At 44.7% G+C, this 16,060-nt stretch overlaps 1 protein-coding gene across 1 annotated transcript in view; it reads left to right on the top strand.

The window, feature by feature from the left end:
• LOC126248797 (serine proteinase stubble) overlaps positions 1-16,060 on the top strand; it is a 229,920-nt gene that overhangs the window by 174,007 nt on the left and 39,853 nt on the right. The window contains exons 3-4 of the mRNA XM_049950187.1: positions 5,074-5,430; positions 15,639-15,804. Of these exons, the coding sequence (XP_049806144.1) occupies positions 5,074-5,430; positions 15,639-15,804 (523 nt within the window). The remainder of the gene's footprint in view (positions 1-5,073; positions 5,431-15,638; positions 15,805-16,060) is intronic.

Raw genomic sequence — 16,060 nt, forward strand, 5'->3', positions numbered from 1 at the left:
GTTGGCCGTCGAATGGCGCTAGCTGCGCAGCATTTGTGCACCGCCGCCGTCAGTGTCAGCCAGTTTGCCGTGGCATGCGGAGCTCCATCGCAGTCTTTAACACTGGTAGCATGCCGCGACAGCGTGGACGTGAACCGTATGTGCAGTTGACGGACTTTGAGCGAGGGCGTATAGTGGGCATGCGGGAGGCCGGGTGGACGTACCGCCGAATTGCTCAACACGTGGGGCGTGAGGTCTCCACAGTACATCGATGTTGTCGCCAGTGGTCGGCGGAAGGTGCACGTGCTCGTCGACCTGGGACCGGATCGCAGCGACGCACGGATGCACGCCAAGACCGTAGGATCCTACGCAGTGCCGTAGGGGACCGCACCGCCACTTCCCAGCAAATTAGGGACACTGTTGCTCCTGGGGTATCGGCGAGGACCATTCGCAACCGTCTCCATGAAGCTGGGCTATGGTCCCGCACACCGTTAGGCCGTCTTCCGCTCACGCCCCAACATCGTGCAGCCCGCCTCCAATGGTGTCGCGACAGGCGTGAATGGAGGGACGAATGGAGACGTGTCGTCTTCAGCGATGAGAGTCGCTTCTGCCTTGGTGCCAATGATGGTCGTATGCGTGTTTGGCGCCGTGCAGGTGAGCGCCACAATCAGGACTGCATACGACCGAGGCACACAGGGCCAACACCCGGCATCATGGTGTGGGGAGCGATCTCCTACACTGGCCGTACACCACTGGTGATCGTCGAGGGGACACTGAATAGTGCACGGTACATCCAAACCGTCATCGAACCCATCGTTCTACCATTCCTAGACCGGCAAGGGAACTTGCTGTTCCAACAGGACAATGCACGTCCGCATGTATCCCGTGCCACCCAACGTGCTCTAGAAGGTGTAAGTCAACTACCCTGGCCAGCAAGATCTCCGGATCCGTCCCCCATTGAGCATGTTTGGGACTGGATGAAGCGTCGTCTCACGCGGTCTGCACGTCCAGCACGAACGCTGGTCCAACTGAGGCGCCAGGTGGAAATGGCATGGCAAGCCGTTCCACAGGACTACATCCAGCATCTCTACGATCGTCTCCATGGGAGAATAGCAGCCTGCATTGCTGCGAAAGGTGGATATACACTGTACTAGTGCCGACATTGTGCATGCTCTGTTGCCTGTGTCTATGTGCCTGTGGTTCTGTCAGTGTGATCATGTGATGTATCTGACCCCAGGAATGTGTCAATAAAGTTTCCCCTTCCTGGGACAATGAATTCACGGTGTTCTTATTTCAATTTCCAGGAGTGTATATTGGCTGCGAATAGATTCCCAACGCCCACCACGAGGCATGGTGTGTGCCATAGGAAGAGCGGCGAAGTTCTCAGAAGTTGTGACAGAAAGTGAAGCCTTCGCTAAAAAGGAATGTCACGGAATACCTGCTCAGCTGCATTACTGCAGCCAAGTTTTTCTCGCTTGGCGTTCGCCGTCGTTCACGACTGAGGCAACTTGTGTGTCACGGTTTCCCTGTCGCTACTCGGCGTGCCTTACTTCTCGATCCCTTCTGCGCAAAGTGTCAGTGGAGCCGCACTTGCTCCGAAAGTAGATAGCATCAACTAAAAATAATCTCTCCATATTTTTCGAGTTTCTAACGTAAGTAATATTTAACAAGATACCTGTTTTTCATTCGTAGCTAATGAGAAAACGAAAACGTCTTTTCTGGCTTAGTAGAACAACAAATTAGCAGAACCTACGGAAGGAGCTGCTCCATAGAGAAACGAGCAAACCTTGTTCATAATCTCAGCCGATGAAAGCAACTTTTCAAAATGTTGCGCATTCATAATAACTCAAATTGCCGAGTAACATCTTTTGACCCGCCGGAACGGTATATTTCATATCCCACCTAGTAGATTCATGCAATGTATAAAAAGTCGAAAGTATCTCAAATACGTACTGAGCAAAATTCTGTGAGATTGAGCGGTTAAAGGATTTCCCACCGCAGTACTTATTCGTAAGATTCAGGAATATTTAATGTTGTTTGAACTGGAGTTGCCACATTGTTAAAATTTTTGACTTCTTTGCTTAAACCGATATGAAATACGCATTTGATTATCTTTTTGCTTTTATGTGCTCATTTTTGCGAATCTCCCACAGACTGCATCTTCCTTAAGCTGAGTCACAGATAGTCTCTGTCTACTGTTTTTCTCTTTCACCGCCACTTTCATTAAGTAGTTAATTATAAAGGTATGCGGAAAAATACATTTCAGTGCTCTGTGTATTTTTCTGATAATAGTGTTACGTAAGTTTTCTCCTTTACTGATTTGCGAGCCTTTATTAGTATCGTTTCTTACGCGAACGTATAGAGCTTGGAAATTTTTTGTGGCTAATACTTCTTTTCCGGAATTTAAGCCGTAAGTCCCAGAGACGATAATTTTCCAAAAAATTCTGTTATTTGCTCAAAATGTGTTACAATGTCACTCACGTGAAAAGACGTATGAAGCTGGTGCAACGTATACGCTTCTTCCTATTAAAATGAGGTAGTAAATTATAAAAAATAAACCTATTGGCTCTAATTAAAATGGCGAGAAATTAAAACATACGTCAACTGCGTTAAGCTCGTCCAATTACAGCTCATTATTTACCCACTTTAATTCCTCTCTCGCACATGGGACCTGCCTCCATCCCCTACAAATGGCTGTAAGTTGAACAAAAAAGTTCATATTTTGAAATTATCGCAATTTGTCACGAGACAAAATGGTTCAAATGGCTCTGAGCACTATGGGACTTAACTGCTGAGGTCATTAGTCCCCTAGAACTTAGAACTAGTTAAACCTAACTAACCTAAGGACATCACAAACATCCATGCCCGAGGCAGGATTCGAACCTGCGACCGTAGCGGTCTTGCGGTTCCAGACTGCAGCGCCTTTAACCGCACGGCCACTTCGGCCGGCTGTCACGAGACAGGACAGGTGGTGGGAAGATGGTGACAGAATAGACATCAGTTTTTTGTTTTGTTTTAATATTCAATTCCCTTTGTGCTGCTCAAGTGGGGATGGCGACTATCAGACTATCATCGGTAACAAAAACTTTTGCTAATGTTTATGGAACATTCTGTCGGCTTTTGGAGGAAAATAGACATACTAATAACTTGAAAACAAAGTATTAATGTTCCACTATAATATTTATTAGTTCGTTATGAACTGGCTTTCAGCTTCTTAGGCCAGCGTCAGAGAACTTAAGTTACCAGACGATGGCCTAAGAGGCTGAAAGCCGGATCATAACGAACTAGTAAATATTATTGTGGAACGTTAAAAAATGATTCAAATGGCTCTGAGCGCTATAGGTCTTAGCATCTGAGGTCTTCAGTCCCCTAGACTTAGAACTACTTAAACCTAACTAACCTAAGGACATCACACACATCCATGCCCGAGGCAGGATTCGAACCTGCAACCGTAGCAGCAGCGCGGCTCCAGGCTGAAGCTCCTAAGACCGCTCGGCCACAGCGGCCGGCGTGGAACATTAATACTTTTTATTCAAGTTATTAACAACATTTACTTTTAAGGCTAACAGTTTTAAAATATTTAAAAATTTAGTGGTGCTCTATGACACAGCACTTTTAAATTAAAATAAAGATAAGTTGTTTGTGTTTTTTTTATGTAAAAGATGCGTTGATGGCCGCATAGACTAAGATGTTCCACTGATTTTCCGTTGTTGACGAGACTGCTGCTGTGTAGGTTCGTAACTACGAGATTGTAGGGTTGGATGAGAAGTGAGATTTGGTGATTTGGAGGACGAAGTAAGCAGTAGTTGCGGGTTTGCTGAAAGTTGGAAGGCGACAGATGTTTTTGGTTTTATGAGGGAGAATGTTTAGGAAAGGAAGTGAGTGGAATGACTGGAACTGGAACACGACACCAAACCAAATTGTTGAAAAGAGATGGAGAAGAATGGGAAGACGAAAAGAAGGATTCTATTAAATCTGGAAGAAATGGTAGATGTCATGGTGCAATTATTTAAGGAACTCGGGATATTCACAGTGCCTTCGCAATACATATATTCACTTATGAAATTTGTTATTAATAACCCATAACAATTCAAAAATAACAGCAAAGTGCGTGAAGTAGTAACTGTAATTGTTAAAAAATAAGACTGTACCGTGAAAAGACAATTTATGTTAAATCCACACATTCCACATCATTACATTATTACGAAATGTCATATTCACGATTTAAGGAGCAAGTATTAATGTAATGTAATGCACTAACAATTACGCAAACGCCGCTGCTCTCGACCGTTAAGTGAAGGCCGTCGGCCATTGTGTTGGCCGTGGTGATAGATGATGGCTCAAATTTGGTATTCTTGGCACACTCTTGACACTGTGAACCTCGGAATATTAAATTCCCTAACAATTTCCGAAATGGAACGTCCCATGTGTCTACCTCCAACTGCTGTTCTGCGTTCAGAGTCTGTTAATTCCGGTCGTGCTGTCATAATCACGTCGAAAACGTTTCCACATGAATTTCTGGAGTGCAAATGACAGGACCGCCGGTGCACTGCCCTTTTATACATAACGCACGCGATATTGCCGCCATCTGTATATGTGAATATCGCTAAGACTTCGGTCACCTCACTGTATCTTAAAGATTACTGAAGGCAAAGATTTACTCTGGAGGTAGCCCCTTGCGTTGTTTCAAGTCTGATGCATAGCGCGAGTGGCAAATGTCGTAATGGTATAGGTGAAGATCTGACAAAGTCGGGTGACTGCTGATTTTAGCCGGCCGAAGTGGCCGTGCGGTTAAAGGCGCTGCAGTCTGGAACCGCAGGACCACAACGGTCGCAGGTTCGAATCCTGCCTCGGGCATGGATGTTTGTGATGTCCTTAGGTTAGTTAGGTTTAACTAGTTCTAAGTTCTAGGGGACTAATGACCTCAGCAGTTGAGTCTCATAGTGCTCAGAGCCGTTTGAACCATTTTTTGCTGATTTTAGGAGTCTCGTGAGACTGGCTGGATGTGTGCCGTGCCTCCAGCGTGAGCCTCACCCCGCTACTTCGTTCGTGGCTTTCAATCCTAAAGTACTTCAAAACGTTTTATATCGGCAGGCGGGCGGTTGCTGTCGTCGCTGCTGGGATACCCGAGCTCGTGCCGCCACAACGCGGCGGCGTACCGCTGCACGCTGACCTTCACCTGCTGGCTGGTGGGCGGCCAGCTGACGCCCGGCTGCAGCTCGTCCGGCGGGCCGCTCGACGTGGTGGCCGACCTTCTCTTCACGTGCTGCGTGCCAGCGCACCACTCGCACCCGCCGCCCCCGCCGCCGCCGCCGCCCCCGCCACCACCCAAGCTCCCTCCGCCGCTGCCGCCTTCCGCCTCTTTCCTGCCGGCTTCGCCTAGCGGGCTCCCGTCACGCAGGGAGGATATAGACCACAGGAATAACCAGCTACTAGACGTTACCAGTATAGGTAAGCTCATTTCCCTTCGAAACTATTCACCAAAAGGAACTGCAAGATGACAAACTAAAGGCCGAAATACTACACTACTGGTCATTAAAACTGCTACACCAAGAAGAAATGCAGATGATACACGGGTATTCATTGGACAAATATATTATACTAGAACTGACATGTGATTACATTTTCACGCAATTTGGGTGCATAGATCCTGAGAAATCAACAAATCAGTACCCAGAACAACCACCTCTGGCCGTAATAACGGCCTTGATACGCCTGGGCATTGAGTCAGACAGAGCTTGGATGGCGTGTACAGGTACAGCTGCCCATGCAACTTCAACACGATACCACAGTTCATCAAGAATAGTGACTGGTGTATTGTGACGAGCCAGTTGCTCGACTACCATTGACCAGACGTTTTCAATTGGTGAGAGATCTGGAGAATGTGCTGACTAAGGCAGCAGTCGAACATTTTCTGTATCCAGAAAGGCCCGTTCCGGACCTGCAACATGCGGTCGTGCATTATTCTGCTGAAATGTAGGGTTTCGCAGGGATTGAATGACGGGTAGAACCACGGGTCGTAACACATCTGAAATGTAACGTCCACTGTTCAAAGTGCCGTCAATGTGAACAAGAGGTGACCGAGACGTGTAACCAATGGCACCTCCTACCATCACGCCGGGTGATACGCCAGTATGGCGATGACGAATACACGCTTCCAATGTGCGTTCACCGCGATGTCGCCAAACACGGATGCGACCATCATGATGCTGTAAACAGAACCTGGATTCATCCGAAAAAATGACGTTTTGCCATTCGTGCACCCAGGTTCGTCGTTGAGTACACCATCGCCGGCGCTCCTGTCTGTGATACAGCGTCAAGGGTAACCGCAGCCATGGTCTCCGAGCTGATAGTCCATGCTGCTACAGACGTCGTCGAACTGTTGGTGCAGATGGTTGTTGTCTTGCGAACGTCCCCATCTGTTGACTCAGGGATTGAGACGTGGCTGCACGATCCTTTACAGCCACGCGGATAACATGCCCGTCATCTCGACTGCTAGTGATACGAGGCCGTTGGGATCCAGCACGGCGTTCCGTATTACCCTCCTGAACACACCGATTCCATATTCTGCTAACAGTCATTGGATCTCGACCAACGCGAGGAGCAATGTCGCGATAGGCTACAATCCGACCTTTATCAAAGTCGGAAACGTGATGGTACGCATTTCTCCTCCTTACACGAGGCATCGCAACAACGTTTCACCAGGCAACGCCGGTCAACTGCTGTTTGTGTATGAGAAGTCGGTTGGAAGCTTTCCTCATGTCAGCACGTTGTAGGTGTCGCCACCGGCGCCAACCTTGTGTGAATGCTCTGAAAAGCTAATCATTTGCATATCACAGCATCTTCTTCCTGTCGGTTAAATTTCGCGTCTGTAGCACGTCATCTTCGTGGTGTAGCAATTTTAATGGCCAGTAGTGTAAATGTCTTTTTCCAAATCCGTTTCACAGAGGAAGACTGCACTGTAGTTCCTTCTCTAGATTGTCGCACAGATGACAAAATGGTAGATATTGAAACAGACGACAGAGGGTAAGAGAAACAATTAAAATCGCTCAAAAGAGGAAAGGCCGCTGGACCTGATGGGATACCAGTTCGATTTTACGCAGAGTACGCGAAGGAACTTGCCCTCCTCCTTGCAGCGGTGTACCGTAGGTATCTAGAAGAGCGTAGCGTTCCAAAAGATTTGAAAAGGCACAGTTCATCCCCGCTTTCAAGAAGGGACGTCGAACAGATGTGCAGAACTATAGACCTATATCTCTAACATCGATCAGTTGTAGAATTTTGGAACACGTATTATGTTCGAGTATAATGACTTTTCTGGAGTCTAGAAATCTACTCTGTAGGAATCAGCACGGGTTTCGAAATAGACGATCGTGTGAAACCCAGCTCGCGATATTCGTCCACGAGACTCAGAGGACCATAGACGCGGGTTCCTAGGTAGGTGCCGTGTTTCTTGGCTTCCGCAAGGCGTTTGATACAGTTCCCCGCAGTCGTTTAATGAGCATATGGACTATCAGACTAATTGTGTGACTGGATTGAAGAGTTCCTAGATAACAGAACGCAGCATGTCATTCTCAATGGACAGAAGTCTTCCGAAGTAAGAGTGATTTCAGGTGTGCCGCAGGGGAATGTCGTAGGACCGTTGCTATTCAAAATATATATAAATGACCTTGTGGATAACATCGGAAGTTCACTGAGGTTTTTTGCGGATGATGCTGTAGTATATCGAGAGGTTGTAACAATGGAAAATTGTACTGAAATGCAGGAGGATCTGCAACGAATTGACGCATGGTGCAGGGAATGGCAACTGAATCGCAATGTCAACAAATGTAATGTGCTGCGAATACACAGAAAGAAAGATCCTTTATCATTTAGCTACAATATAGCAGGTCAGCAAATGGAAGCAGTTAATTCCATAAATTATCTGGGAGTAGGCATTTGGACTGTTTTAAATTGCAATCAGCATATCGTCGGTAAAGCAGGTGCCAGACTGAGATTCATAGGAAAAATCCTAAGGAAATGCAGTTCGAATACAAAGGAAGTAGGTAACAGTACACTTGTTCGTCCACTGCTTGAATACCCTCACCGGTGTGGGATCCGTACCAAATAGGGTTGATAGAAGAGAGAGAGAAGATCCAACGGAGAGCAGCGGGCTTCGTTACAGGATCACTTAGTAATCGCGAAAGCGTCACAGAGATGATAGTTAAACTCCAGTGGAAGACTTTGCAAGAGAGACGGTCAGTAGCTCGGTACGGGCTTTTGTCGAAGTTTCGAGTACATACCTTTACCGAGGAGTCAAGCAGTATATTGCTCCCTCCTACGTATAACTCGCGAAGAGACCATAACTATAAAGTCAGAGAGATTAGAGCCCACACAGAGGGATACCGACAATCTTTCTTTCCACAAACAATACGAGACTGGAATAGAAGGGAGAACCGATAGAGGTACTCAAGGTACCCTCCTCCACACACCGTCAGGTCGCTTGCGTAGCTTGGATGTAGATGTAGATCTTGACCGGAAGATTGGATCACTGTAGACTCGTGGGCCGTGGGCTGGTTCGCACATAACGTTGCCCTAATTCTTTTCTACAAAACCGGGAGGAATATAGTGCGCTGTCGATCCAATAAGTAATACACGTGGTAGGAGCTGTAGGAGTGATGGTTCCTTACTAGATGAAAAGCGAGTGTTGCCTCTGCAGCAGCTACTTTCCTTTTCTGATTTATTATTACTAAAATGAATGGGATATATAAAAAGTGTAGTGGCAACACTGTTATAATCTGTACGAGACTTTACTGACAGACGTTCATCACATTACACTTTCTCACTATAAGCGCCTCTCACCTCGGTCACCTTCCCCTACACAGATGGAAGGCGTCGTACACCGTCAGCACATCCATCTCTATTTATGTCTCTCAGGGAGCGCCCTATGGAAGGTTCCAGATACTGCCATTGCATCTATACAGGGTAACTCCCTATGAGTCACCAGGCACTTTTTCTCTGGTGTGTCGGTAGATACTTGCAATATCGTTTTTGCTATGTGTAGCTAGAGTCATCCCAGACAAACACTGTAAGGTGACCATAATTTCGCACCTTACAAGAACTCATCCACATACTTTGCCATGAGCTACAAACACAATTAGGTATCGTGTGATAGGTTGTACATCGTATATATGAATATATAAAGGAGACTGACATTGTCATGTATGTCTTGTAAATAATTGTTAACGCTTATTTCATGAAAGGTGACGGAGTGTCTTTATTATAAAAACGGCGTAATGAATGATTGCCTATATTAGTAGAGGTTGGAACGCCAGTGGAGATGAAACGGCAGGCAGAACTCAAGCTCTGGGTGGAAAGTCCGCACGGGTGTTGGTCCTGATTAAACACAGAAAATAGCTAGACGGACGTCGTGGCACCTGAGCTCTGGAGCACAATACGGTGACGGCCGGCCGCTGTTATAGTAGGGGCCGCAAGGATAATCGTATAATACTTCCGAACGCTGAAAATCTTGGATGTAGGTGAGAGGAACCAAGAAGCGGCACCTCAGAAACCATGCAGGCTGGGTTATTTCCAAGGATTTTTACTCAGAACCGTACCATTGTACGAGTATAGGTTTTTCTTCTCAAACTTTCCGCGCTGGACGACAAAAGACTAAAATATGGTTGGTCGGCGTTCGGAAGACTCTGTAGAGAGGGAGAATAGTCCGTGGTTTCGGGAATATGATTCGTTTTCGGAATTACGAGGGTGGAGATCGTCGTGGAGTTCTGAGCGTTCAGGAATTGAGAGCACTTCTTCTGCCTGTACTTACGTTGAGACGTTATCTGAACTCAGTCCTTGTGGATGGGAGTTCGCGTTTCTCGTCTGTAGAACACACAGAGGAGTAGACAGTATTAGAGTATATTAGTCAGAGGACCGTATTCTGCCGTCCTAGCGTTTGAAAGTGTTTATTTGTGGCTGGAGTTCTTCCATCGTCGCAGACGAGTACGAGAACCATCACTTTGACGCACCAGACGCAGTACATACGGTGATATCTCAAATTGCTTCGGCTTATTAGGGCTATAAAAACTAAACAGCTGTGATCACGTTAGTTTATTTCCACCGAGGTTCCACACCACCGTAGATCATCTTTGTAAGTAGTGTCTTCTAATGTTTGGTACGTAGATGATGTCAGTCATTTCGCGTTATTGTGATTAGACCGCGGAGTCATAATAAGAGGCAGAGTTGGGCAAATTGATTAGTAATTTTACTTAGGAAATGTAAACTTTGTAATATAAAGGTTTTTTTTAAATCTACAATAAATATATAAGCAAGAACAACGTTTATCATTTAGTAGGATTATTTGCCTTCATCATTCATGTATGTTTAGATTGTAATATGTAGAATTAAGAGATCCTAAGATCTGCTTCAGGGGGTAGTCAGACAGGGCCAAATATTCATTTTTAGCGTTTATTATTCTCTGTTGCGCATATTCATTTTACACCCGCCTGGAGTAGCATCTTGGAACACTGCTCATCACGTCTTTCATGCAACTACCAATTTCGACGGAAAATGTCGGTTTGTTTTACAGTACAAACAAAATGATCTTTAAAGTGGAATTTTATGTGCCCATTCGATAGAGCGGTTCCGCATTAGTCTGGTGCGATATTTCCTTTGTCGATCTGTATTAACAGAGACAGTAAAAAAACGAAGAATAGCCACTACTCCAGCATCGACGGCACTGCCCTGGCCCTCGCGGACTGCTACTGCGATGCAGTACCACTACTGAGCCGCTGCTGCAGTACTGATTGTCAAAAATGGTTCAAATGGCTCTGAGCACTATGGGACTTAACTGCTGAAGTCATCAGTCCCCTAGAATTTTGAACTACTTAAACCTAACTAACCTAAGGACATCACACACATCCATGCCCGAGGCAGGATTCGAACCTGCGACCGTAACGGTCGCGCGGTTCCAGACTGAATACTGACTGTCCTTCGTGTTTTATTGTCCCTGTTAATACATACTTATAACACGAATATCGCAGTAGACTAATTTGTGACCGCTCCATCGAACGGACACGCGAAATTCCACTTTAAAAATAGTTTTGTTTGTAAAGGGAAAACAAACCGACGCTTTCCGTCCGCACTAGACGTCGCATGAAAGACGTGATGAGTAGCATTTGTTAGCCGCGCAGGTTTAGCCGAGCGGTTAGCCGGCACGGTAAAAAAAAAAAAAAAAAAAAAAAAAAAAAAAAAAAAAAAAAAAACACCTGAGTGGAAGGATCAACCACCGAACTTGAACAGGATGTCTTGCGACGTCCGCAACGACCAAACACAACGATCAATAACGAACAAAATGAAAAAAAGGCGGTCTAAGGCGCTGCAGTCACGAACTGTGGGGCTGGTCCCGGCGGAGGTTCGAGTCCTCCCTCGGGCACGGGTGTGTGTGTTTGTCCTTAGGATAATTTAGGTTAAGTAGTGTGTAAGCTTAGGGACTGATGACCTTAGCAGTTAAGTCCCGTAAGATTTCACACACATTTGAACAGTAGCATTTGTTTGGGCTGACTCCAGCTACACATAAAAAAAAAAAAAAAAAAAAAAACGAAATTGCAATTACTTGCCGAAACACGAGAGAAAATGCTCCCGATGAATCCTAGGAGAGACACCCTGTGTAAACAAAACACAGTGCCAGCTCCCAGCAGTCAGTGATTTTTAACTCCTGATGACGATGGCGGAGACAGCTATCGAAAATTCGAGTGCTTAATTCGAAACGATGCAACTTGTAAACCAAGAAGACTTTATTGAAGTGTGCCGCCGCGAAAGTCTCCAAGAACACATAGCTTCTTTTGTGTTTTAGAGTGTGCCACAAAGGGTTTACTTCATTTTGGTGATCAGACCATAATCACACGGACTCGTATCGGGTGAATATGGTGGATGTTCCAACATCTCCCACCCCCACATACGATGGGTCTCGCCATGTGGCATACCGAGCGAGGTGGCGCAGTGGTTAGCACACTGGACTCGCATTCCGAAGGACGACGGTTCACCCCGCGTCCGGCCATCCTGATTTAGGTTTTCCGCCATTTCCCTAAATCGCTCCAGGCAAATGCCGGGATGGTTCCTTTGAAAGGGCACGGCCGACTTCCTTCCCCGTCCTTCCCTAATCCGATGAGACCGATGACCTCGCTGTTTGGTCTCTTCCCCCAAACAACCCCCTCGCCATGTGGCATCGTGTGTAGTCATGAAGGATGATGGGATGTAATGCCAGTGGCAGTGTGGGATGCAGGAAATGTGGCAAGAAATTGAAGTAGTAGGCTGCAGTGATTGTCTACCCTTGTGTTACGATGTGATACAGGATTAACCCATCGTAATCCAGAATAGCCATCCATCATCTTGGTACCAGTTGGTTAACTGGCTCTCAGCACACGTTCTGTGGACGAGGAGAACCAGGGTGTTTCCATTCATTGGACTGCCGCTTTAATCGTTGTTCGTACGACAGAGCCCAGCTCGTCCATAGTGACGATCCTTCCAAGGAAGTATTCACCCTCCCTGCGGTAACGATTGAGTAATTCCTCTGCAAGTGCTTAACGGTGTCGCTGTTGCACCTTGGTCATTGCGATTGTTTGTATCCGGTTTCGTGGTCACTTGCATTGTACTCCTTTGGATAACGATCATCATGATTTTTTGATATGTGGAGTAATATTTATTCTGATTTGGATGGATGATTTGAGAGTGGCTTACGAATAAAAACCCGAAACTAGTCATGATCAAGTAATAAAAAGAGCTATTTTACAACTTTGGCTGTTTGTCGTACTGAAATGAGTGAAAATGGTCTTCAGATATCGTCAAAATGCAGGTACAGCAACTTCTGAAGTCGGATTAAAAACTGGCTGAAATACATGCTAAATTTTTGTAAGGTTTCCATACTATTGAAATATGTGAACATGTGTGTCTCGCCTTCTAGGCAGTGAAATGAGAAGTAGCTGCCTTGCTGGCCTTCAGTGAACAAGGTGAGCGAGCACTGGGTCGCTGGTAGATTTGCAGAACAACCTTCCTTCACTTGACTGCAGGAGACGCCTTCGCAGTTTACGTGTAACAAAATACTTCTAATCACTATGGCAAGATATCAGTTTCTTTATCTCCAAAACGAAGTATGGATAAAGCGGTCCTAGGCGCTTCAGTCTGGAACCGCGCGACCGCTACGGTCGCAGGTTCGAATCCTGCCTCGAGCATGGATGTGTGTGATGTCCTTAGGTTAGTTAGGTTTAAATAGTTCTAAGTTCTAGGGGACTGATGACCTCAGATGTTAAGTCCCGTAGCGCTCAGAGTCATTTTATGGATAAAGCGCCATAATTTCAAACGGTTGAGTAATTCCTATAGCATTAAACCAATAATGGAACAGAATTCTTGAGAAATAAGGCTCAGGCACCTATTAGCAAGAAAATTTGGGATTCTAGGGGAAATTCTTATGGAATGTTTCGGTTATATATGCAAATTTTCCAATAAAGATATACCGACACGGTAATGTTTTTCACCTGTTTCCCTATCCATGTTTATTAGTCGCCAGTTTAAAATGGAAGCCATGGTAATGGAATAATGTTAAATCATATTTAATTCGACCACATAACTGCCTAATCTCAGTCATCCACGTAAACTGTAAAGGTAAACCCGTAAAGAAAAAAGTGAAGGACTCTAAGCTCTAATTCTGACCTACTGAGTGCTAAATCAGTATCAAAGCATGCCTCTGACCTCACAGGAAGGTCCTGCTAGGCCTAATCACTGGAGCAGCAAGAAACTTATGGAGGGAATCACCACAGAATTTGCATCCTTTGCTACAGTATTTAAATAAGATCTACAAGTGGCACTGCGTTGGTGAAGAGTAAGTAAACTGTTTATTATTTCAGAAGTATTCGCCACTACTGTTAGTACATGTATCCCACAGCGACACAAGACGGTTAATGGCTTCGTGGGAACATGATTGTACGTAGGCGTGGACCTTTTCGTCTAAAGCGAATCGACGACCACAAATGTCTTTTTTTAGGGCTCCAAAAATATGGAAATCGCACGGAGAGAGATTGGGACTGTATGGAAGATGTATAAGGGCATTCCAGTGAAACTTCTGCAGCGTGGGCAGGCCCACATGTTGACAAGTTTGCTTCGACTATGCTGCAGCATTTTAGCTGGGAAGCCATTGCAAAGTCCTCATCTCTCCACATGCGATTTCCATATTTTTGGATCACCGAAAAAAGACATTCGTTGCCGTCGATTTGCTTTGGACGAAGAGTACACGCCTGAGTACAATACTGTTTCCACAAGCAGCCACTATCATTTTTCCACAAAGGTACTGACAGTCTCGCCTCAAAGTGGGAGAAATTTATTAACAGTTATGGCGATTACTTTTGAAATAACAAACAATTTACTTGCTTTTTTCCGTCTCTCTCGTTTCCATCTGTCTGCCTCTTATATACTCTAGTACAATGATTTTAAAAAGTTGCGAATAGCAATGGGAAAAGGAAGGCCCGGGCATTTAAATCTCCAAGAAAAATGTTCGTCTTTACTCACAGTTTCTGCCGATTACTCCAATTTCTGGCATCTGGAGAAGCAAACCTCTATAGCTAGTGATGCAACTCTTCAAACTTTCATAGACAACCGAATTCCTGCCCAAAGTACATACAGCTGAAAGTCTGGGTGCCAACAATACCCAAGTAATAACACTAGTAAAGCAGCACATTTTTAAATGGAAATATGAAGGTATGCAATAGAAGGCTGAATAATTCAACTTGGAAACAACATATTTTTGAAAGTAGCCAATTTCCTATGTGAAGAATAAGATTCTGGTGCCTGTGGGTCTTTGACTGTAAATGGAACCTATGAAATATCCCAGACATATAGCACATTAATGGGAGTGGTATTGATATTACTGTTTAATGTAACATGCAGTAAGAATTTTTGACAGCTGCTTCAAACTGTCAATTTACCAGTATTGTGTGACTTGTTAAGCATTTTATGAAAAATATTATATGTGGAACCATGTAAAATACGCCAGCAAATGAAATATTGAAACTTAAACAATGGAAACTCCAGGTTAGAGCATCAACAATATAAGAATAAGATAGATTCCTACTCACCATGAAGATGACATGCTGAGTTGCTGACAGGCACTGCGAAAAGATCCTTGAATATTGTCTTTAGGCCAGAGTCTTCTTCAGAAAAGAAAACACACACACATTCATTCACACAACCCAGCACACATCCCTCTCTCTCACACACACACATGGCCACCATCTCAGACAGAGCTGCTGGAGATGGCGGCCATGTCTGTGTGAGGTGTGCTTGCTTCTGTGAATGAATGTGTGTGTATTTTCTTTTCTGAAGATGACTTTGGCTGAAAACCAATATGTAAGTGCCTTCTCACTGTTCCTGTGTTGAACTCAATATGTCATCTTAATAGTGAGTAGCAACCTTTATACTTGTTAATATTGAAACTTAAATATTGATGTAAGAAAAAAATGATAATTGGTGGAAAAAGCATGACCTCTTCTGAGTTTCTACATAAATTTTGTTGTCAGTTGTGTTACTATGAGACATAAATGAACTGACTGTGTTGAAGTTGACCCTTATGTAGACTGAATAATATTTTCTTTTACAGTTATATTTTGCATTTTAATTGGTGAATATCTTTTCAGAATGTGGGACACCACAGCTTACTTTCCAGAAACGAATAATTGGTGGCAATGAGGCTTACTTTGGGGAATTTCCTTGGCAAGCACACATTCGCATAGCGGGTTACCAATGTGGAGGAGTGCTTGTCAGTCAGTGGTATGTTGCAACAGCAGCCCACTGTATACATAGGTAAGATGTCTGTATAGGTAACAGGCCATTATTTGAAAAATAGGATCTCAGATAATTACGCAACTTAGTATATGAAAGTCCTCAATTTGTCAAATAAGCAGAAAGATGACTCACCAGTGTAAATAAGAATATATTATACTTACATGATAGAGAAACTTAAGGTAGTGACAGTTACATGTCAGTATTGGTAACATTAATTTTATACACACATCAACTTATACAATTTTGGTCTTAGTTTGAACCACTACATTACTCC

This window comes from Schistocerca nitens, chromosome 3 (assembly GCF_023898315.1).
Source record: "Schistocerca nitens isolate TAMUIC-IGC-003100 chromosome 3, iqSchNite1.1, whole genome shotgun sequence".
NCBI classification, from domain to species: Eukaryota; Metazoa; Arthropoda; class Insecta; order Orthoptera; family Acrididae; genus Schistocerca; species Schistocerca nitens.